Source organism: Nanorana parkeri, unplaced genomic scaffold (assembly GCF_000935625.1).
Source record: "Nanorana parkeri isolate BGI_ZX_2015 unplaced genomic scaffold, ASM93562v1 scaffold820, whole genome shotgun sequence".
Classification (NCBI taxonomy): domain Eukaryota; kingdom Metazoa; phylum Chordata; class Amphibia; order Anura; family Dicroglossidae; genus Nanorana; species Nanorana parkeri.
This window is the reverse complement of record NW_017307088.1, coordinates 89740-114434: the sequence shown is the minus strand read 5'-3', so window position 1 is coordinate 114434 and position 24695 is coordinate 89740. Positions and strand designations below refer to the sequence as shown.

At 44.0% G+C, this 24695-nt stretch overlaps 1 protein-coding gene across 1 annotated transcript in view; it reads left to right on the top strand.

Moving 5' to 3' along the window:
- The window catches only part of LOC108794189 (protein phosphatase 1 regulatory subunit 12A-like), a 29984-nt gene extending 6138 nt beyond the window's left edge, over positions 1-23846 (top strand). Inside the window, exons 3-24 of the mRNA XM_018565190.1 lie at positions 2281-2399; positions 5118-5277; positions 5949-6093; positions 9007-9081; positions 11085-11170; positions 11530-11678; positions 13172-13248; positions 13376-13543; positions 13739-13815; positions 14245-14460; positions 14957-15031; positions 15143-15233; positions 16232-16384; positions 16563-16695; positions 16785-16915; positions 17552-17608; positions 17865-17884; positions 19089-19176; positions 19884-19988; positions 20708-20758; positions 20861-20911; positions 23243-23846. Of these exons, the coding sequence (XP_018420692.1) occupies positions 2281-2399; positions 5118-5277; positions 5949-6093; positions 9007-9081; positions 11085-11170; positions 11530-11678; positions 13172-13248; positions 13376-13543; positions 13739-13815; positions 14245-14460; positions 14957-15031; positions 15143-15233; positions 16232-16384; positions 16563-16695; positions 16785-16915; positions 17552-17608; positions 17865-17884; positions 19089-19176; positions 19884-19988; positions 20708-20758; positions 20861-20911; positions 23243-23329 (2314 nt within the window). The 3' untranslated portion in view covers positions 23330-23846. The remainder of the gene's footprint in view (positions 1-2280; positions 2400-5117; positions 5278-5948; positions 6094-9006; positions 9082-11084; positions 11171-11529; positions 11679-13171; positions 13249-13375; positions 13544-13738; positions 13816-14244; positions 14461-14956; positions 15032-15142; positions 15234-16231; positions 16385-16562; positions 16696-16784; positions 16916-17551; positions 17609-17864; positions 17885-19088; positions 19177-19883; positions 19989-20707; positions 20759-20860; positions 20912-23242) is intronic.
- Positions 23847-24695: the final 849 nt, after the last annotated feature.

Sequence of the window (24695 nt, the reverse complement as noted above, 5' to 3'; positions counted from 1 at the left end):
GAGGATTGGATTGTGGGGTGAAGGGGGGGGGGGGGTGCTATGCTCTCACTCAGCCTCTGCTTTAAGCATGCGGTCGTGGCTATTTTATAGCTTTTGTCAGTTTGGTAACTATTTGCTTAAGCTGTTTAACCTCAAATTTTACAACTCAGTTTCTCCAAACTTTCATTTTGTAGACTTTAGCGCATTGAGGCACATTCCCAGCCAATTCAAATTGAACGGGCTGCCTAATGCGCCTTAAAGCATGAAAACGCACACTTGCTTTCTTTTTCAAAATGCACCACAATGCAAAGAGCGATGTTTTGAGTTGAGGTGCAATTAAAGATAAGCAATGCGCGTTGTGACGTGCTAATGAATAAAGTTAAAAATGTTAAGACAGAATAATATCAGTCATGACGTACTTGTTTTTTTTAAGTTATTGCTGGTATGTGGTTGTAACAGGTTATACCAGGGGTGTACGTCCGACGTCTTCACAGGCCCATGACAGCCTGGTATTTGAAGTAATATACAGTCTCCAACACCCTTTGTACAGGTCTAGTGATCTGCTAATTACAGGGATTTCAGACATTTTTTGTTATTAGACAGCAGCCAAACATTTGTCATCCTGTCATTGGTAGTATTACTTTTGTTCACATAATTGCATACAAGTTTTTTTTCCTTGTGTAATTTTTATATATTAAAGGAGAACTATGAGGTGAGTGCTTTTCACTCACCTCATAGTTCTAGCCGACCTGTGACAATGAGACTGTCACAGGTCGGCTCAGTAGATCGGGAGGTGAGCGAACATATACCGGCGTTCGCTCACCTCTCGATCCTGTCACGGCTCTCTGCCGTGACAGGGGAGGGACTGGATTCCCCCCTCCCCGCTCTGATCCTCCCGCGCCGACTGGCGGAACGGACGGGGGAGGGGGCAGGTACAGCTGGCTCTGCCTCTAGATAGGCATAGCCAGCTGTCACTCACGCAGCTGGGCGGATCCAGGCATAATTGTCGGGATCCGCTTCAGCTGCGGCGTCTCAGTATACCACGTACTGTAGCGGTGACAGCGGGGTCAAAGTGCTTGTGGTGTCCATTGAGGGCACTTCTAGCAGAAAACTGAGGAGTTGGCTGTATGTAAATATGTGGCGGCTCTGAGTTAAAGCGCACCGCCATAGTGCTACATGTATGTGTAACCGGTGATTACAGAAAGAAATTGTTTATCCAAACCATAAAAGGAAAATGTTTATGATGTAGTGATTTAGAAAATTATATCTAAAGCCCAAACTTTTTTTTTTAAGTTTTGGATAAAGTAGAAAAGAGTTGAGACCCTTGTCGGGGTACTTTTTATTTTTGTATCCCTTCACTTCTTGTCCCATAGACAAATAGGAAGTGGGAGGATTTCTCTCTTAGAAAGTTGTCAGTGTCCCCATTGGAAGACTTTCTCTCTCTTTATTCCTGTTCTGCTGACAACTTTTAGATTTTTGTCATTTTTCAGTCCTGGAGACAGTTGCTCTACATCCCACGTGTCCAAGCACGTGGGGGGTGTAAAAACGTTATTTGCCGTATGCAAATGCTGACTTCGTATCAGATACGTAACCAGTGACAGTAATGATCTACTTAGGTATCTGTAAAGGGGAGACATTCTTCCTACTGACCACCACTGTAAGAGGAATTCTTCTCATTGGCCACCAATGTAAGAAGCATTGCTATCCGGCTGGCCACCAATGTAAGAAGCATTGCTCTCCGGCTGGCCACCACTGGGAGAAGCATTGCTCTCCGGCTGGCCACCACTGGGAGAAGCATTGCTCTCCGGCTGGCCACCACTGGGAGAAGCATTGCTCTCCGGCTGGCCACCACTGGGAGAAGCATTGCTCTCCGGCTGGCCACCACTGGGAGAAGCTTTGCTCTCCGGCTGGCCACCACTGGGAGAAGCATTGCTCTCCGGCTGGCCACCACTGGGAGAAGCATTGCTCTCTGGCTGGCCACCACTGGAACTAATGTACAGTGAGACGTAGATATAGTAATTATTGGTAGGGTTCCCTGAGACCTGAACTTCATTTCAAGGATTCCTCCATGTTAAAAAGGTTGAGGGGCTGGATTACAGAAACTTTCCTATATACCACCTTTTGTAACTAACATAAGCAATTTACCCTAACTCACTGGCAACTTGGAAGATGTTTATGCCAACTGCAGATGCTGACTGTATTTCTCTGCTGTCACCAGTTCAAATATTACACTTTCTTCTGGAGGTTGTTTGTTTCTTTACACATGGCTTTGTTCTCAGTGTGATTGTACTCTTCGGACAGGTACTTGATCTCAAAGGGTGGCAGTGTTTCCATTCCAAATAGTGAAGGTGAACTTCCCCTGGATGTGGCCCATGAGAGTGCCATGGAGAAGCTGATGAAGAGCGAGGTTAAGAAGCAAGGTAAGAGTCCACCGTTCCAGAATGAAGTATGCAGACATATCTCTGTCCAAATGTATTGGTGCAAAATGTCAGTGAGGTCCGGTTTTCCAATCTTTGGTAAAGAGGTTTAATATCATATATGGATCCCTTCTTTAAATTAAAAAGACGCTGCAGCCTTTTGATATGTATGACACATCGCAATTCTACGAGTCAGCCAACTCGCTGAAAACAATGCACTCCATGTGTGGCAGTCTTATTGTCTGATTGGTTGTTAAGGCTGTGACGCTGTAATGCCTTCACGTGCAGCGTGCCATGCCATTTTCTATCCGGCACGTTCGCTCGCGAGAGTTCGCACAGCTGAGCATGCCGAGATGAAAAATGTAATATTCAGCCAATCGGCTTGTGCGTATAAACATCACTGCGTCACGATGCGCAGTCCAACCGGTTGTTACACGGGAGCTGATTGGCTGAAGATGCAGTCATTGTTTTGCTTCACTCTGCGCGGCTTCGCATGCAGTGTGTTAAGGGCTTGAAGCAGGAAGCAGAGTAATTGCTCTGAGCCATGGATCACTCCCTCTAGTGGTTAATCCTAAAGCTCTCTAATATAAGAACATTATGGAGGAGAAAGGTTCCCAAAAATGTGAGTGTCACATAAAAAATCATATAAAAACCTCAGATCCCTTATAGCACATGTGTCAAAGGGCCCAGGGGCAAAATCGGGCCCAGCAGGCCTTTCATGTGGCCCTCGCACCTCTCCTGTAGCTTTAAAACCAGTGAATGCAGAGGCAATTATGATAAAGATTAGATACATTTATATAGTCTTACAGATGCAACCGGCCCTTTTGAGGGCAACCATAATGTTGATGCGCCCCACGATTAAATTGAGTTTGACACCCCTGCCTTCTAGTGAGTTCATATGCAGATTGGACAATATTATGCTGAATGAGCGACTAGTGCGTATTCTGGTGGATAGACAGACCAGGTTTTTGCATGTCTGGGAGCCCTGGATGTTGCTGGATGGAGCCTTGGTTCTCAACTGGTGGGTCGTGACCCAAAAGTGGGTAGCGACCCCGTTTTCAGTGCGTCGCCACATGCCTTCCACTTTTCTAGGTGAGAGGCCCCTCTGCCTCCCCCTAGAGCAGCACTGTCAGTTCTCACACCAAGCAGCCATTCTAAATATGCTGCCCAGCGCCAAGTGTCAGCTTAAGGTGGTGTGGGCTGGAGATATGGCCGCGAGGGAGCTCCATCCATCCATACGTGCATTGCTTATAGCTCACTCGCTTGTCCTGTAGAGGTGCCTGGACCAGAGTGACACAGCAGCCCACACTGGACCCCAGGTTCAGGATCCACTCCAGTTCTCATAAGATAGGGAGACCTTTTTTTTTTTTTTTTAAATCCATCCCAACTTTTTTTGGGAGTGTGTGAGAATGTCTGTGAGTGTGTGAAATTTGTGTATGTATGTCAGTGTTTTTGAGGGCCCGTTCCCGTGCGATTAACGCACCTTACCATGGAATCGCACCTACTGCGCATTCTGGTGTGGGAGTGCCATTCATTTGAATGGCACAGCAAAGGCATCTTTCACCCGCAGTTGGATCGCCAGTACCGGAACGCACGGTACCACAATCCTGTGCGTTCCAGTGCGGAGAAACTTGGGTCACGACTTAAAGACTGAGGACAAATATGGGTCCTGAGGTTACACAGGTTAAGAACCATGGCTTTAGAGGGATACTTGGTATTCCTTAATACTTAGCTTGTGTGGAGCATTGATGGGCGATGGCATGTCTGCGAGACCCATACACTATGGTTTTCTATGATCTTCTTGTTTATCTATCTTTGTCTTCTTTTCTGATCTTTTTGTTCTTCCTTTTGTTCTTTTACACATCTTATTAGTATGCCTATTTGGCAGAGTTAAACTATGTAAATATGACTAGCTTATGGCATGTTTTGGTGGTCCTTTGCTAATGTTACGGTATCAGGATGGATTCCATTCTTTCTAATCTATCAAGGGCCACACATCATTCTGTATTGTCAAGTTACTTTGTTTACTGGTTGCTTTTTCTGTGTACACTGAACTATTTATTTTTTAATCCGATATTTTTTATTATCAAACATTTTCCGTTAATATACAATGGTTAAGTAATGGTTAAATAAAACAAAACCCCACAAAGTACACTGAACTATTTGATCCTTGAGTGTTTTACATGTTTTGTTCTATTTTTTTTTTCTACAAAAACTACTTTGAAACATAAAAACTAATAACATAAAAAATAATTTCGCACTGCAGTAATAATTCTAAATCTGCACTTACTGGAATTGGAGTATGCTCTACCTTTTTAATAATTTCACGTCTGCATGGAGGAGTAACTCAGTCTCATTGTATGCAGTATGTGGTCATTTTTTTTAATGGAAAATCGGTTTACTCCATTTTTGCACCGTAGTTGCTGGACAAATCTGGTCATTAGGGTTTGGCCAGCAGCAACGGGAGCAGGGTAGGTGTTTTGCATTCAGGATTATCTGTGTTGCAACAAGGTGAGACGCACTTTTTTAATAATAGTGCAAAGTTTGTCAAGAATCGTGTGTCCTCATCAAACGTGCTCTGATTTAAGTTTCATTATTTTTTACTGCAATCATCTAGCATATATGGTAATATTGTATTGTCCATAGCTAGTGCGTGGATGCCCGTACTGCAGTGTGGTCAGCCTGTATTTGATCATGTGACCGGCATTCCATTTGTTTTAGGTGTGGATATAGAAGCTGCGAAGAGAGAGGAAGAGGAGCTGATGCTGAGAGATGCAAGGCGTTGGTTGAACAATGGAAAGATTGATGATATCAGACACCCAACCACTGGAGCTTCTCCTCTGCATGTAGCTGCTGCAAAGGGCTACGCTGAGGTCATTAGGTGAGCTGTCTCTGTAGTATGAAGTGCTATGTACTCTGAGTATGAGGCCCATGGTAAAGACGAGGATGGAGAAGATTAAAAATGACAGTAATTGTACATAATGATGCGTATACCTTGTTATTTATTACATTCTGAATTGTGTACATATCAGTGCTGACGATGAATTGGTTTGCTGCACATCACATTTTGCAGTTAAAGCATTGTGCAGATTTGAGTGGGGGCTGCTGTTGCTGTTTTGACCTGCGCTGTGTGCGCGGGGTACTTTTCGACCTGCGTTGTGTGCACGGTGTACTTTTTTGACCACTGCACATAAAAGCATGATGTTAATGAAGGCCAGATTCATTTCCTGCAGCAGGCTGAGCATGGTGCAGAACATTACTTCAGTGTAAATAATCAGACTCGGGTTAGTCGTATTCACTGGTCCTAATTATTCATAGCTGTGTTTGCATTCATTATACAAGATTTATATAGCCCAACAGTTTGCATTAAATATTTACTACAAAGTAAGTTGTATATTTACTTAGGGTTTTCTTCTAAGGAATACACTATATTGAACAATGAAATGATCATTTATATTATCAACACATCTTCATGTAATTTCCCTGTATCACCCTGCCATCAATCTGTTTTTACATATCTCCATTGTCTCCCATTCTTCATATCTGTCTTAGGCTGCTCCTTCAGTTGGGGTTCGATGTGGATTTTCGTGACTTTGACGGGTGGACTCCTCTTCATGCAGCGGCTCATTGGGGCCAAGAGGAAGCTTGCCGAATCCTGTCTGAGGCTCTTTGTGACATGGATGCTATCAACAAAGTGGTGAGGGAGTCAGCGGTCTGCTCACACTATACACTGACTGCTTCTGCTTCCCCGCCTCAGCAGTGGCTGCTTCTTTACACCTATGCAGTATATATCCCATGTGCGTCAGGTCTCATTGGATGGGTAGGCTGCATTAGTTTTCCCTTTCCAGGCTAAGTACATTTCAGCAAGTACAGCTCCTATCTTGCAGGAATGCAGTGTTCTTGCTCAACTAGTTTTTCAGGGAAGCCATCTTTTGGTCCTGTCAGTGGAATGGCATGAGTATTTAGTACTTTTACTCTGCTTGCACTTCTCCGAATCTTTATATTGCGTGGAAGTATACAGTGTGCATTGCGTTCCCGGGATGGAGGCTCAGACACACAGGGAGAGGATTGAGTATTCAGGGTAGATGGGGCCTTGACCACAGGCTTTGGCCTCCCCTGCTTCTGTTCAGCGTTCTCAACGTTGGAGCAAGTTATGGTGAGTGGGCGCCCAATTTGCTCCCTACACTACAACACTTTCTGAGGTCTCTGGGTGGTCCTCAGGATCAAGCTTGATGAACGTTCCTTCTCTGGACACTGGGCTTGAAAGTGACCCAGTTTACCGCATCGATAACACTCTCTTCCAGTCATATTAGGAATTCTCTTATTGGGAGTGGAGGTAGTCCCAAGGGGTGGAATGTTTACTCGAGAGTCTGGCCAATAGATTTGTGTTTCTGCCATTCTTACTACAGTCTGACATAAGGCTCAGACAATGTTGGCAACCTGCTTAGCTTTCATCAGTAAACTAGAAATCCTCTTTCCACCCATGTAATGAAGAGAGGAGGATGTGTTTTATAGTTCAAATGAAGGGAGCAGCCTAGGGTGACAATGCTGCTCCTCCATAGATACAGTGGTGTGAGTAAATGTTGTCAAGCAGGACCTTAAGTGTAGTAGTGGCCGGATTACCAGGTGAAAAGAGAGGGAGAAAAAGCCTGAAAACGGTAAACTAATGCAGCCACCTCCTATAAGGCGCAATATGCTACACTTTTTTGTTTTTGGGTTTGGATACCATTCATGCACAATTTCACGTGAGACAGGTTTGTACGGCAGGGCAGTAAAATGATTAACGCTTGTTAAAGGAGAACTATGGGGTTAGTGCTTTTCCCCATAGTTCCCCTTAGCGTCCTCCCGTCACCCTAAGCTCAGTATACTGCGAGCTACAGCTCGCGGTATACTGAGGCGCCGCAGCTGAAGCGGATCCCGACAATTATGCCTGGATCCGCCCAGCTGAGTGAGTGACAGCTGGCTCTGCCTATCTAGAGGCAGAGCCAGCTGTACCTGCCCCCTCCCCGATCCGTTCCGCCAGTCAGCGCTGGAGGATCGGAGCGGGGAGGGGGGAATCCAGCCACTCCCCCGTCACGGCAGAGAGCGGTGACAAGATCGAGAACTGAGCGAACGCCGGTATGTGTTCGCTCACACTGAACCTGTGACAGTTTAATTGTCACAGGTTGGCTAGAACTATGAGGTGAGTGAAAAGCACTCTCCTCATAGTTCTTTTAAGTCTTGATCGCCGGTGTTGTCTTGTTGTGCCTAAGCAGGCTTTTAAAGCATCTGTTGCACCCTTCATGTAGTGTTGAGCAATTTGTCATTGCCATTGGAATGTGTCTACAACTGTGTATAGTTATCTACAGCTGGCAATAAAAGGTTTGTACATTGAAGCCTGCATTTAATAAAATGGAGATCAAAGTGCAAAGACTAATGGCGACCAATCAGCAATCACTTTTCACTATCCTGCTCGTACTAAACTGATAAAAAGGAAGACGTGGTTACTATACACCATTGCACTTGATAATGTCTTGTTGAAGAAGCTTCTGTTAATTTTTCTAGATCGCAAAATCATTCCGAGCCTATTTTAAGAGCTTCTATACACATACAAGTTAGACAATTATTGCTCTTTATTGGTGTTTTTCTGCCTTGCTTTACAGTAGCAACTCTTATAGTCCAGAGGTGCATGCTAAAGCTGCACTCCAGGCACAAGAACTTTCATTTCAAAAGCTAGAAAGGATAAGAATCAACTTGGTGTGCACCAAAAGCCTTTGGAAACTCAGATATTACTATATAAAAGTAACAGTGATGACATCACTTTGTTGTGCATGACCTGAGCAGAGGTGTGGGAGGGGTCCAGCCGGCTCCACCCACTACAGGCTGCCTGTGTTCTATCAAAGTTTGTGACTGCGTTAGAATGGGTGACCGGTGACGTGGTCACACATTTTAACGAAATCCCGCCCAGTTTTTCGGCAGTGGAATATGTGACCGGCAAAAGGTGAAGAATTTCAACGCTTTCTCAGCTGTTCCAGGGCACATCGGCCTCGCAGATCGTATGTGCAGGAGAACCGATCGGCCCTGGAACAGCTGAAAGGTCCTGAAATCACTTCTATCCGACTTTGTGATTGCTCTCTCTCATTTCACCCCACTCACAAAGGACTCATTTCAGGACCGATCATCTGTTCCAGGGCAGATCGGTTCTCCTGCACATACGATCTGCAATGCCGATCTGCCCTGGAACAGCTGAGAAAGCGTTGGAATTCTTCACCTTTTGCCGGTCACACATTCCACTGCCGAAAAAGTGGGCGTGATGATGTTAAAATATGTGACCGCGTGACTGGTCACACATTTCAACCCAGTCACAATCTTTGATAGAACACCTGCACAAAACTAGGTGGGGCAGAGACTAGACCAGTTACCTTGCACCCGCAGAGAGAGCAGCAGTGACCGGTCTTTATTACAGGAAGCTCCTGCACGGAGGCAAAGCTTCACACTGGGTTTTAGTGTAAAAATCTGGAAGAAATATACAAAGCACACCAAGATTCTAGAAAGACTGACATGACTCTTGTAAAATATTTGCAGGGCTGTTTTATAGTCTTTGTTCAGACATCTCTTTCCACTTTTCTAGGGTCAGACGCCTTTTGATGTGGCAGATGACAGTTTAGAGTCTGCGCTTGAGAAGCTGAAGAACAAACAGAGTGCGGTGAGAGGATGTTGGCTCTGTTTGTGGGGTTTAGATATACCTGTCAATGGGGCTGACTTGTGAGACAACGTTTCAGACATTGACTTGCCTCCAAAGGACCTGTAGCTAAAACACGGTTTTACATGCAAAGTCAGTAATAAAGGATTACAGAGAGAAATTATTTGAGCAGAACTGAAGATTGGCTGTCATGCTTATCCAGTGGCTTCTTACTTTGAGTCACTTACCCAGAACAAGAATGCTGATATAGGTGTTTGGCATTTGCTTAAGGCCCCGTTCACATTGAGCGATTTATCGCGCGATTTTTGTAGCGATATCGCTCATATTTACGCACTATATCGCTCTATGTAGCTTCACCAATACATTTCAATGTAGCTGTTCACATCTCGTCGCTCAATATCGCTCAATATCGCTTGTAGCTCGTCGCTGGTAGCTTGTCGCTTCTACATGACCCTTTTTTAGAGCGATTTTGAGCGATATTGCTCCTGATTGCATACAGCCCAATAGGAAGATGTTGCGCGATGTCGCGCGACACGTCGCTCGTCGCTCAAAGTCGCGCGATTTGCATGTCGCTCAGTGTGAATGGGGTCTTAGATTGCTCCAGACTAGTGGATGAAATAGCCAAGCACAATATAACAGGCTGCATAATTCTTTGAGTATAGGTTCCCTTTAAAACATAATAAAGCTGGCCATACACTATTGGAAATTCCAGCACTGCAAAGCCCTGTCGGCACCCATGCATTCTAAAAGACGATTATTTAATAGATTTCATATTTTTTTTTTTTTTTTATAAATTCTTTTATTTATCGTTTTTCTGTTTTGTTGTGCAAACATATAAGTGTACATATCAAGCGGAGGAAACAATTCCCATCGTAGAAGCAGTGGACGCAGCCACGGTTAATTTTTTTTTTTTTGATTTCCATGGCGGTAGGGGATACAATGCATTGTCAGTTCAGGATGTTCACATCCTGACATGTATGGCAAGCCTAAGGCAGCTTGCATCAAGCATATGCTTGGCGAACTACAAGAATCAGAATGTGAACTAGGGATATACCGATACTAGTAGGGTGACTACTCGTACTCACTCAAATGCTCCGATGCCTTCCCCGATACTTGAGCTTCCGGTATTAGGAAGCAGGGGCAGCGATTCATTACACACTGCCCGGCTTCCTGATTGGCCGGCTCCATGCTCTCTCGTCACTTGTGATGAGGGAGCATGGAGCCGACTTTCCAGCCGGGCAGCATGTAATGACTCGCTTGATTGGGTGGGAAGCAGGCCAATCAGGAAGCCGGACGGCGAGTCATTAGTTGCCCCCACCCCCGCTCTCTGATTGGACAGAACGCGGGTTTTATGCTCTCTCATCGCCTGGTGACGAGCGAGCATTGAGACGGCTTCCATGCTAATCGGGAAGCCAGGTGGCGAGTCTTTACACGCCTCCTGGCTTCCTTAATGGGACTTCTGGTATTGGTATTGGTATTTGGTATCGGTGAGTACCGGAAAAAAAAAAATATCGGTACTCGGAAAACCGGTATCGGCGCATCCTTAATTTGAACCTGTGGTACTCCGTTAAGGAACTTAAGCTGGTCCTACACTGCTTGAAATTCCATCCATGGTTGACCCTGTCGGCACCACTCTACTTGACCTTTCTTTTTCAAAGGAGCCAGTCCAAAAGTTCTTGACTGAGCGGTGACTGCAGCCATTCAACTGCAGTTGCAGTTTGGGTATTCTGCTGGTGGCACAAATACATTTAACCCTGAGGGCTGAACGGGAAATAACTGAGTATATGGTCAGCTCTAGTCTGTCCTGAGCCTAAAATGGCCATTTATAGGAAACGCTGAGTTGCACTCAGGTACAGTACATAAGAGATCGTTATAAAACGTGAGCGATCTTTATTCACTGAAGAAAATATTTACTCCTTTATATATAGGGCATCAGTGTTCAGTTAAAATGGCACTTTTATTATCATTTCAGTTTCAACTTTTTACTCCTCTGCATTCTCTTCCAGTTACGCTTGGAGAAAATGAAGACCGCGCCTCAAATTATGACCCAGACAACTTCCGCCAACCAGAATGCAGCTAGTAGAACAAGAAGGTCTGTACTGGCCATACTGTTTTGGCGTGATGAACGCAGATGGTGTTGGAATGGACAGTGTGGCACAGCGGCCTTACTGTGTGTTACACGATGATTGTGTTGCATGAAAGCGATGGCCGCACGTGGGTCATGCAGCGTGTCACGGTGGAGGTGGTGGACGTCACGGTGATTTTTCACTGGTTTGTGTGCTGTGTCCTACACTGTGTGTCACATGGGAGATTGTGGTGCACAGCGAAGTTTGTTCACAGTGTGATCTTGGTGTGTGCTCACTGTATGTGTTGGGTGACACGTGGTGTGCTGCCCGGGGCACCATGCACTGATCCCTGCATGCTCCCTACCTTTACTCCTTTCTCAAATAGGAGTTCTATTTCTCGTCTGAGCAGCCAGGAGAAGTTTGCGCTGCGCGTTCAGGACAAAGAGCCCCGTGCACAGCCCCTCGCCACAACCATACCCGCCGCCCAGCCAATCGCCTCCAGTTCCGATGAGTCTGGTTCTGATGCTGAATCGGGTGAGCCTTTTTTTCTGTGTCGTTGTCCTTTTGATGTAAGAAGAAATTTTTTTCATCTGTATTTGTAGTTTATAAGAATGAATGTTGATAAGGCATGTTTCTTCTTCCCCTGCAAAGATATTCCACTCAAAATGATAGGTCAAATTTTGGTAATGGTAGTGAGTTGGTTCATCGCTTGGGTTGCTGTTTGGAATCATTGAGGAGAGATCTCAATGGAATTAAAAGCCACCATTGTATCAATAAAAACACTGTGGCTTTGTTTTATGCAAAGCCATGGTACTGTTTACTCCTGAGAGACACTTGGTTGAACTTTGTTACATTCTCGAATCGGATATGAATCCTTATGGCCTTGCGATGTATAGTGAAAAAAAAAACAGGCTGGGGTTCTCTCCCATTTGGCATGCCAGAGAGGTATATGAGGCCAGAATATGCTGTACCACCTTGGTATACACCAAAAATGATATCTGTGCTAGGTGGACCTAATTTTGAAAGTGGTTGTAAACCCAAAAAATTAAGAGCAAAAGGTTCCTCTCATCATGCTTGCTGTAGGTTTACATACTTTTGAGGGATATACCTTTTTGGTCTTGCCAGAAGGTTCCTTTTCCAGGTAGCAGGTGACAATGCTAACCACAGAGTTCAAATCCTGGGGCAGTGTTGTCAGCCCTACATTCTGATTTCAGGACACTAAGCTACCGCACAGTGTTCCTATAGTCCTGCATAGTTAGCATGTGACATTGTAGGCAGCCATGCCTCCCAGCTCACCCAGGAAATATTCAAAGCTGTCATTCATCCCTATGTCTCCACCTGCAGTAGTAGGACATGCTGCTAGCTCTGCTGCAAAATTAGGTGCATGCAAGGGGTTAAAGCCATGCACAGGAAAAATAAACCATCCATACCCTCATAGCGCCAAACTCAGGTACAATAAGCTTCTGTTTGACTATAGACCAATTCAAAAGCTATTTAGAAGGTTTATTTCATATATTTAGATACGTGGCAATGTTGTGCAAGTTATAATGACGATCCTAGTCTGTGTACTTGATGAAGATTCACATAAGGTTTAAAATATATCTAAAGCCAGAACTTTTTCCCATTTCTGATAGGGTAGGGTTAAATCCGCTGTCAGTTTTTTTTTTTTTTGTCATCTGTTTCTCATTAGGGAGATCTTCCTTCATTTCCTGCCCTGTAGACTAAACAAGAAGTGAGAGGATATCTTCCCAGCATGAGGGAAATCCCCTCTTAGACATTTGTCATAGGAACAAGTGTCTCCTTTGGAAGATTTAGTTAGATTTACCCTCCCTTTCATTTCCTGTGACATTGGTGATCAGGACAGTTAGAACAAATCCCCTGATGTGGACAAAGATAGCAATGAGAACCTGACAGTGGTTGTAACCCCTCACCACTCAATCCAATAAGTAAAAATACAAAGTTTTGTCTGTAGTTTTTTTCTCTTTGTTCTTGTGTATTTTATTTTTCATTTTGGTTGACTTTTCCAGAAAAAGTGAAAGCTCAAGAAAGAATCAACAACCTGAACAATCAACTGCGGAACCTTTCCGGAACAGCGGCAAAGAAGGTGAGAGGGAAGGGCGTGGTTAACATGGGATTGAACACTCTTTGTAGTCTTTTCTCCCCATGAAAGGGGCCAAGCAGATTACCGTGATGCTTGTCCACATAGCTTATATGTACACTGCTCTCCGTAGACCCCGGCTGTCCAGGAACAGGAGAAATCTGAGCCTCAGTTGGGTTCATGGAGAGCCTCTCTAAAGAAGACGGGTAGTTCTGGCGCACTGAGTTCTGGCACCACTTCCGAAGAAGGCAGGAGGGCAGCATTGCCTAAATCTGCCTCCAGCTCCCAGATAGCAGACAGAGTGTGTATTCTCACCGACCATCTCACTGGAACATTATTCCACTTCAACTATTTATTTCCAGCTTTTACACAACTTTACTTCTCTCTTTTCAGTGGACTTGGGGCCCTTTCACTTGTTTTCAACTTTAATTCCCATCTCTGTGCTCTTTCCCACTTTGATTCTCGACTGCCATTTACTTTAAACTATTTCTTCTAGGAAAAGACTGGGGCTGAATTTCGTTTAGCAAGGGTGACTCCAAGTCAGAAATTGCTCGGGAACCAGGAAAATGTGAGGTGAGTGCGTGTTAAAGGAAACTTGCACAGAGCAGAGCGGAATATATCAGCTCACCTTCTTTCTGACTGCTGGTAGCCAGGTTGGCTCTGGCCTAAGTACGTTCTGAGACAATGAACCAGAACAAGCATGCATCAAGCTGAGCAGGCGTGAACTGAAAAAACTAAAACCTTGATCGCCGTGCTTGTTCTGGGTCAGTGACTTCAAAAAGTACAGAAGGTAATCAATCAGCATGACAAACACATTCACTAGAACTATAATAAGTGTGATGATGTGGAGTATCAAAACTCAAGTGTTCATTATTGGTCAGTAGGTGACCCTTATGCAGTTCAATTCTTTCTTGCAGTGTGCCAATCAAGTACATTGCTTGCAGATGTTGGGGAACATGCATTATTATATTCTAATATTTGTGTTTTTTTGTTTTTTTACAGAGAACCTCAGTTTAGCCGTGGGTCCTTCACCCGCCAGCGTAATGATGGAGATGAAGGACTTAACTCATTCCGTAGGCAGAGAGGAGATTTTCTGTCGTCAAGGCCCGAATCCACTCTTACCAAAAGAGAACCATTATTAAGTAAACCAGAGGTTTCCTTGACGAGCGCAAATACTGTTAAGACTCCAGCAGACACCACGCCAAATTCACTTGGAAGGTAACATCTTTGGCTTGATATTTTCTTCCTGTTCTCGATATTCCTCCTTTCGTAAACGTCTGCAGAGAAGCGCGTGCCTTTAGGAGGACCTCTGCTGTAAACCATCATACGTTACGTGGCACACTTATATGAAGTAACTTAAGTAACAACTAGACTTGCACCCCTTATGAAGGCTGTTCTCTTATCTATATAAAGGACTATGATGAGTGTTTGGTGATGAAATATGGTTTTGTTAATATGAGGCTCTTGCTCCTAAATGTTCATGATAAGCTAAGCATCTACATTTTGGAAGTACATTGAGGGGAATTTATCAAAACTGGAGCAGATGTGCTTGGCAACCAATCAGCCTCGCTTTCATTTTCAAATCTTAACTCAACAAACTAAAGAGAGAAGCTGATTGGTTGCCATGCACATTTGCTCCAGTTTTGATAAATACCTCTCATTTAGCAGTTAGGAAGGACCCGCATTTTTAGCTTCTTTGTTGTCTTTCTTCTAGAAATACAGAGACTGCAAAAACTGTTAGTACAAATCTAGAGCCTACAACCAACTCTGAGACCAAAGAGAGGCGCAGGTAGGGAGCCAACTGGGCCTTTGCTACATTTTCCTGATTACTTGGAATGTAGCGATACATCAGTGCACTTTGGCTGGCTATGAGGTTCACATGGAGTGTTGTGACTTTTAGGTCTTACTTGACTCCAGTGAGGGACGAGGAAGCGGAGGCACAACGAAAGGCGCGGTCTCGCCATGCGCGACAATCTCGTCGTTCCACTCAGGTGAGCAGTTTTACAGCCGCAAGCACTTTTCATTATTTGCTATTGCTGTGTAAACATTCTTTCCACAACTGTTTAGTCAGTTTATATTTATGCCAAGACTTTGGTTTTTGCCAGCAGTCCTTGAAGGAGAACTATGAGGTGAGTGGTTTTCACTCAACCTCATAGTTTGAGCTGACATGTGACAATGAAACTGTCACACGTTGGCTCAATAGATTGGGAAGTGAGCAAACACATACCGTCGCTCGCTCACTTCTCGATCATGTCCCTGCAGAGAGCCGTGACTGTCACTCACGGCTCCCTGCAGGCATTCCCCGCTCCGATCCTCCCACGCTGACTGGCGGAACGGACGGGGGAGGGGGCGGCTACAGCTGGCTCTGCCTCTAGATAGGCAGAGCCAGCTGTCAATCACGCAGCTGGGTGGATCTCGACAGTAATGTAGGGATTCGGCCTGGCTGCGGCGGTCTCGGTATACCGCGAGCTGTAGCTCACGGTATACTGAGCTCTGGGTCATGGCAGGACGCTAGTTTGTGTCCTCCCGTGACCCTTAGGAGAACTATGGGGAAAAACACTGACCCTATAGTTCTCCTTTAAATCGTTTCTTGCTTTTAGCTGCATTGTCTCCTGAAATTGTTACAGCTCTTCCCCTGAAACCAGCTTCTATTGTGTATTAATAGGAATCTTCTCTTCATTACTAATGAGAGGTTAGCTGGCTTAGCTGTCATTCTGGCATTGTATGTTTCCCATTAAAACACAGCAGAATTTACTCCTTCTGGAGACCCTGAAAATAAACATTTGGATCCCATTTGATCCCATTTTTAGGTCCCAACTCTCAAGAAGGACGATAGTTCTGTCCACTGCACTTCTTTTAAAAATGGTTATTAAGGGACTTCATGCATACATTGATGAGATAATTTAGGGAGATCTTTGGCGGAACACAGATCCGCTTTAAACTTTCTCTGGGCCAGTTTCCAAGACTTTTTACTTTTATTCTTCTACAGGGAGTGACTCTCACTGATCTGAAAGAAGCAGAAAAAGTCATCAAAGGTCAGCAGGAAAACAAACCAACAGAAGCCGAGCCACAGAAAGAGGAACAGGACACTACTAAAGACAACCAACCAAGAGCTAGGAGTAGTCGGACTGTTGACGAAGGAGTGAGTGATTTGGGGGTCGGGAGTGATAAATTGCATTAGTTAGAGCTTGTTGTCAATAGCAGATTCATATTCTTTTGCAACAAGATCATTTCCTGCCTCAGAGACTGATGAGGCTAAAAATCAGAATTTGAATAGGATATAACACCTTGCTGGTACCTGTACTGTTTCTGTTCTGCAGACAGAGGTCAGCTGGAGGTCTCGCATCGCCAATTTGCAGAAATCTGATCTTCTAGGACTGACTACCCCAGACTCAGCTCCAATCTCTTCTGGGTCCCACCGACGAGGTGCAGGCCATAGTGTAGAGAGCAAAGGTTAGTGCTTTTGTCTTCTAATTGCCCTTTTTAATATGAAGAAGTGATTGGTTTTGGGGTGCAGCAATTCAATTTAATATCACCCACAGAGATGCAAAAGTCCCATGAGGACGAGAAAGAAAGTGACGAGAGAAGTGGTAGAAACAAAGCTGGTGTGCGGGACCGCAGGAGACCGAGAGAAAAGAGGAGGTCTACTGGTGTTCCACTGACCACTAGAGATGTAAGGCTGTAAAAAGACAGTATTTGATATTTAGGAACCAGTCTCTTCTTCTGAACATTTTCTGGATGAGCCACTGGATGTCTTTGATGAAACAGAGCTGCACGGATAACAGCCAGTGTTCTTTTAAAAATGGCCGGTGCACCTTTCTCTTTTTGAACTTTTCCAGACATCGGCTTTTGTGTTCATAAGGCTCTGTACACAGTTATCAAAATATGGCGCTATCCAACGGTTTGTCACACCTAGTATGACCTCCCTGACACTAGGTCGAGAAAGAGTATAGCGAGCCAAATGGCAGAGATCTATTAACATTGCACTGTGCCATGTCAAAGTGAATGTGGACTGCAGCGCTTGGCTAGATTTTACATTCCAGTACTGTGCTGCGTGCAGCAGTGTGTATATGTAGACATGTGGAAGTCCAGCCATAACTTTAAGGTTTAGATTTTTTTATTGCTGTCTGCCTCCCTGTTGGGGAAGGACCCTTCACTTCCTGTCTTGTGGCTTTTGTTGGTGTTACATTTTAGGTAACCCACTTCTAGATTGAACTGGCTAGCTCTTCAGTGCAGTAATTTGTCTGTTAGTAAATTTCTGTTTTATACTCTTGCAGCTTTAGGACTAATGCAGTAATTCATTTTGCAGAGTGATGGAGAGGATTCGGAAGAAGAGGACGAAGCAGAAGAGAGTTCGCGACCTCAGGTGCCTTGGCATTCTTACCTCTTGTAGTAGTAAACATGCAGATCTTAATCTGGATCCAATCTTAATGAGTTGTGTTTTGGTGGGAACTGTGGTTGTGTTATAACATTGGTTTTATATCTGTTAATGCTTCACGACTCTGGTGCTTTTTATATGGGTAAGTATATGGCTGTGAGATACGCTTGAAGCACTTCTTTTTACATTGTTGCCTGCAAGCTGTGTGATTTGAATTGTCTTATTTTTTCTTTTTTCCTCCCAGGTAGATGGACTTAGTTCTCGGTAAGAGCTGTGTTAATGTTTATCTGTGTCTGTCTACTTGTATATAATGCATGTTTCATGGGTTACCATTCTGTGCCATAACTAATATAATCGAGTCTCTGGGTCAAATTCTCCTGGGGTTCTAAACCTTTCCTTGTAGTACTGACAGGGCCGGATTTACTCTCTCTGCTGCCCCAAGGCCAGGTTCCTCAATGCGCCCCCCCGTCCGCCAACCCCCCCGCCCAATGGAGAATGGCAACCAGATGGTGGGAGCGGCAGGGTTGGTTTTAATTTTATTTTTTTCTTTATTTTTTTTTACTTATCACTTTTTTTTTTATTTTACTTATTTTATTTAATAATGTATTGTTTTACTTCACACATTGTTATGTACAAAACAAGTCAAGTGGTGGCTCCCCCGCTCTACATTCAGCTCTGCCTGCCCGAAGCAGGGCTAAATGTAAAAAAAAACTGGTGAGGAGAGAGAGCTGTATCTGACAGCCGGTGGCTCTCTTCTCTCTCCCTCACCGCTTGGCCATCCTGAAGTGACAGCACTCCCACCCCCCCACCGCCGGCTTCAGCGCTCCCTCCCCCCTCCCCTGCTGGCTTCAGCGCTCAGGATGGCAGAGTAGCAGAGGATTTACCGATCCTCTGTGTGCAGGACAAACACTGGAGTGATCAGCTGATCTCTCCAGTGTTTGTAAATACCTGGGGACACATAGTACCATTTGTCCCCAGTTATGTTTGAACAGGAAGTGCTTTACATCACTTCCTGTTCATTCATAAGTTTCTGACTATAGAGGCTTCTACCCGTTGATAACTGGATTATAGTAAATATTTTACTATCTCCAGTTTGTGAATGAATGGGAAGCCTATGTACTGAGTGCTTTCCATTCATTCAGAACTCTGTGTCCTCAATTGCGTTTTCTATTGCAAAAGGGAAATGTCTTTGGGGAACCCCTGATAGTTCCCCAAAGCCCCTCACCTCTTTTTTTTTTGTACTGTTGGAGGGGCTTTGGGGAACTATCAGGGGTCTAAACAGAGCCCTGACATTTCCCTTTTGAAATCTACGGCTCTTGGATAGGGTGTGTGTGTGGAAGGGGTTGGTTTGAGGTCGGACAGAACTTTGCTATGGAGTCTGCCAACATCAATTTCCACTTCTAATATTGTGGGAGTGATTACATAATAGCAACAAGGGATAAGCACATTCTGTATTTTGATCTTTCAGAACGGACGCGGTTTCCAACGCACACACGGCGAGCCGCATAGAAGCAGCCATTGCATCTGAACACCGGGACACTAAGGACTTCAAAAAAGTATGTTCAGGGCTAATGTTTGATGCAATATATAATGCTATCTCTATCCCCAACCAAGCTAACCTTACAAGGAGAAACTAGAAAGGTGCTGATCAGTGGCCTTATCTTGCCAAGTTCTTGTTGGCAGGTTCCTTTGAAGAAAAATCAACATAGAAGATCTCACCTACACCATCCAACAATGCCACGTTAGGTCACAGCTGGCTATTAACAGGTGCCCAGTGTTGCATTGTGGGAGGTGGTGGGAGTGTTGCTTGTAACATCTCTAAAAGTCCTGGATTTCTTGAGCTTCGAGGTTTCCCTGTAACAACAGTTTCTTAAGGCAACAATCAGCAGCCGGGGATGCTTAGACTTTACTTGAAAATCTGAAAGGGGGTGGTGAAAGGTTTGCTTTAAAGAGCAACTCCAGACCAGTGGTTTAAACCCTACAACTATAATAAAGTGAGACGGTGCACTGAATGTTACTTTCATCTCAATTTTACCCTAAAACCTCAAGAATATCGGCAGGACTGCAGACTCTTGTCACGTGTCTGTGCTGCGCAGCCTCACTTTATAGCTCCAATGGTTGTGGGTCTAATTGCTGTGAACGTAGAGAGATGATGGGGGCTTATAGCTGGAAACATTTATAATTGTGATCTTGGGTTGGCCAGGCTTGAATATGATGTGGATGTCATGACCATGTCATTTCATTGGATGTTGTGGCATTTCAGCTGTATGAAGATTTAATGAGAGACAATGGACGTCTTCGCTCACAGCTGCTAAACACCCAGAACCTGGTGACTGAGACGAAAGCAGAATTGGAAAGAGCCACTCAGGTAAGGGAATGGTCATCTCCGTGCTGAATCCATACACTGTCTAGTGTTTGTGTTGCATTTGGTATGTATGTTTAGTTTCAAGTGTAATGACGATCTTCAGATAAGACTAGATAAGAATTCATTTTATTTTACTTGTATAAAGCTTTCAAGTCCTAACAGAATTTTTTACATTAACTTTAGTTTGGCATTGGATCAGAAAATTCAGGTGTGTCAGATGTGTCCATACATGTGTCCCCCTTCCCAGCAGCACAGGGCCACCTTTCTTTTGTTCTGATGCTGGGATAGAGGGGGGAAAAAAAGCCTTGTACAAATTCTGACTAGAGCGACTTGTAGCTCATATTGGGATTCCTTTCCTTGCTCCCATTGGCTGAACAGAGCAGGGAGCTCTCTCCCCCACCCCCTTGTGACAGGATTGGACCAAGGAGGGGGGAATGGGTAACATGATTTTTCATACCTGGAAATAGTGGGTAGGGGGGCATTTAAGTGAACCCATTGCCTTGCCCTGCATCAGCAAAGTACAGGTCCCACCTTGGTAATATATCATTTTTCAGGCCTAAAATGTGCATTTTTTAACATGTATGCCAAAATAATTAAAAATGACTCGGGCAGAGAATGGGTTAAGTTTTTTTTTTTTTCTTTTCTTTTCTTTCTCCGACTACAATCAAATGTAATTTTTACTTTATGAGCAATAACCTCCAGCTTTATTTTCATTCTTTCAGAGACAGGAAAGGTGTGTTGACAGATCATTTCTTATCGACACCGAGAAAAAAGTAAGGCATTTTACACTTGGTGACCGTTCTCATGTTGTTTTATGTATAAACATTCAAGTTTTTTGGGGTTGTTTTTTAATTGCCTGATTTTTAATGTTTCAGGAAAAAATGATCCTGGAACGCAGAGTATCTGAGCTTCAAGAAGAACTGAAGGTAAGATATTTTTTTATTGTTGAAATCTGCCCCTATGATTTTTTAAGCAATGATTGAAATATACAGTGGCTTTAGTCAAGTCGAGGGGAAGAGCAATTCTAGTTTATATGGCATTGTTTAGTCCTCCTATCCTTTTAAAGTGAACCTGTCAGCCTAATGCAGTTGAAGCAGTATATGGCACGCAGCTCAGGTTACCATTAAATGGCAATGCCGTTGCTGCATGCCTTACGGCTGTCCTGAATCAAAAATAAGTACCTTAGTCCAAATCTATCTTTATAGGAAAGCCATTGTTTTGGCACTCCCCTTTCTTTCACAGTGCATTGTATGCACTTCTCTGTTTCTCCCTGAGGTTCTCTTATGGTGGTATTAGGGGGTGGGGGGTTAGTGCTCCATTTTTATCTGCAAATCATCATCGGACCCCTGTATTTCAGGGGTCCTGGGTCATGCAGAGAAGCAATTCTGGGGTAATACAGCTGTATGCAAGTGGTTTACCCTCTTGTTTAAAGATGACTTTAAAAACTGTGAAGCTGTGCTCAAAATGGCCAGCAGAGAACAAAGAATCATTCACCAGCATTTCCTGCAGCTGATCCTCTTCCCAATATGGACCTACTCTATTGTTTACTGGGGCTCTGGGTGGAGGCAGCCATCATGGTAAAGGCAGGGCTATACTTCCTCATGTCTGAGCTGCCACTCTGATGACTAGTAATATGACAAATAATGGTGAGGCAGCAGAAGAAATGCTGAAATCACAGATCCACAGAATGAATGAAGCCTTAGGTTACTGTAGCTAGAGGTAGTGGAAGGGCTCACAGAAGAGGAAGGCCAGCCCTGTGTTTGTGCAACCAAACAAATTTGCTAAGTTGGGTGAAGATGTGTGGGTGGCAGACTCGGAGTTGGCAGCTCTAGATGTCACTGCTACGCCTAACAGCCGGGAGAGCAGCACATCTAGTCCGGGTGGGGAGGATAATGCAGGAAGGCCTAGACAGGTTATGGTAATAGGGGATGCTATCATTCGCAGGACTGATCAAATAGTTTGTCGCCCGGAAGGATGCTTGTCCATCAGTTAAAAAAACAAATATGAAAATCATAAATCCCTTATAAGAAGTGATCTGTTTGCTTCAGCAGAAAATAACCCTTCATAATCAGTAAAGGCAAGTTGTAACCAGTTACCTTTCAGCACTAGTGTGCCTGTCAAGTGTACAGTGTCCAACTGACATCTCTAGAATGTCTTTTAATTTTTTTAAATTCCTATTGTAATGTCCTATCACATGCTAAAAACATATGGCAACAGACTACACACTAAGAAACCATTCACACTACATCCAGATCAACTCCAGACCAGATTGTTTCCGGACCCAAAATGCATCCTAATGTATCCCTATGCTATTTCTGGCCTCTGTTCCAGACCAGAAAAATACTGCATGTTGTATTTTGTCTGGTCTGGAATGCACTGGAACTGTGGGCAGATCTGGTCCGGAAAATGGTGTAAACCTGCCCTAAAGGAAACCTATCATGAGAGAAGCACATAAACGGTTATTGCTGACCACCCCCTGAAAATATGCCTGGCAGTCATGTTCATCCTCTTGGCTTCAACAGCCAAGAAGAGGTATACAGCAAGGTCAGAACTCTTGATCTGCATGCCTTTTGGTTCAGTAACTCAGACAGTATTGAAGCCATGGGAACAGATTGCAGATAGCATTTTCAGATTGACAGTTTATGTATTCATTTCTAATGCAGCAGAACTCGAGTTATTGCAGATGCAATGCATACTACAAGCTTGTGCTGCCTGTTAAGTAGCAGTAATGGAACAATTATGTAAGATTAGCTTGTAGTCTAATTATCAGTAAATTGTTATCATTTTCCAAGCTGTACGCGCGGTTGTTCACTGAAGTGCTTATTTGTTATGTGTTGCGCAACACATAGCCTCAAACCCATCATACATAATCCCTTCGTGTTTACTCTGTCTTAGTATTTATGTGTTGTGTCCGTTCCGTCATTATATTTGTAAAAGTCATTTGTGTTGGGGTTGCAGGGGGAAGGCAAACAAATGGACCTTATGTTTGCCATGAAGGTCCACTATAAATTAATTGGGGAGCTGGGCTTTGTGCTTCATTTTATGTAATGTTTCTCCCATGCTAGTGATTCTTGGTAACACTTTGCATGCAGCTTTTAGACGGAAAAGGGACTTGTGTACACATATACAAATGCACAATCGCATACATAGACACAAATTTTGGACTTGATGGACCTGTGTCTTTATTCAACCTCAAATACTATGTAACTAAATGCTGTTACTCTTCATTAACTTGACATTTTTTTTACCCCTCACAGGCTCTCGGAGACCTCAAGGCTGACAATAAGCGCTTGAAAGATGAGAATGGAGCTCTAATTCGAGTCATCAGCAAGCTTTCTAAATAGCACACTTTGTCGTAGGACTGGTCCATGTTTCCTGCTCTCCTGCGTTTCACAGCACTGGGACAGACCAGGTGGGCATACATAGATTACTACAGGTAGCTGGGATATAGAGGATACGCAGTCATCCCCCTCCTGTCTGTCACGTCACCACTTTTCAACAAAGTCACCCCTGAGGACTGTCTGGAAGTTGTCACATCAAAGCACAGTTTGCCTTCCAGGAACCTTGTGGATAACACACAGAATGGCCAAACTCATCTAGAAAGAAAGGCATTGTATATCTGCATTTGAAAATAATGTGGCTTTTTAGGCATGTTTCCCAAAGCAGAGTGAACGTTCATAACTGATCACTGCTGTGAGATTCTAGCTGTAATGTCCATCTGCACCCATGCAATGAGCTGCCAGTATGCAGTGGTTGGAAGATGTAGAGCAGCAAGGAATTAAATGGGTCATGTGGTCTCTTATCAGCTGTCACTTGTAGCATGTTATGTGGTCTCATCAACTGCCGCTTGCCTGAAACGTGAAATTTGTATACCTTGTTTACGTTAACAGACGTTGTGTAGTGTTATCTATAGATCTTGGAGGGCATCGCATTCTATATAGCACTCCTGACTGGAGATTAAAAAGAACCGGCATTATCAAGAGTATATATTTTGGATTCCTTTGGACACAGGAAAAAAAAATCCTCAATGTCTCTGATTTGAAATATGCACATGTTGTAAAGCCTTCTGTTAAAACCATCAAGCCATTGGAGAATCTGTAGGCACCGGAGGTTCCTGTTAAAAAGCCATTGGAGAACCATCTTTAGGCACTGGAGATTCCAATTTTAAAGCCATTGGAGAACCACCTTTTTAGGCACTGGAAATTCCAATTTTGAAGCAATTGGAGAACCATCTATTAGGCACTGGAGATTCCAGTTTTGAAGCCAATTGGAGAACCATCTTTAGGCACTGGAGATTGCAGTTTTGTAGCCATTGGAGAACCATCTTTAGGCACTGGAGTTTCCGGTTTGAAAAACAATGCAGTGCTTGCATGTAAAAACAACTGCACAAAAATGTTTTAGCCATCTTATCACTGATAATCCACCCCCTTGGTCTGTGGAATTGTGAAAGAAGGATGTAGACTTTGGGAAGGCCAAAGTTGGAATGCTTCAGAGAGATGGGGACCACCTATGTGAAGGGGTGGCTGCTGTATTATGTCATGACCACTGTGTCTACCCCTTGTGTGCACAAGATACAGGATGGAGCACAGATACCGTGTGCGTGGGAGCACCACTTGACCAGCCAGATTCGGCGTTGTGGAAAGAGCACAACTTTTGTATGACCTTGTTTTCTTTTTGGTTTGAATTTACCCCAATGCTGTTTTGTTTCCC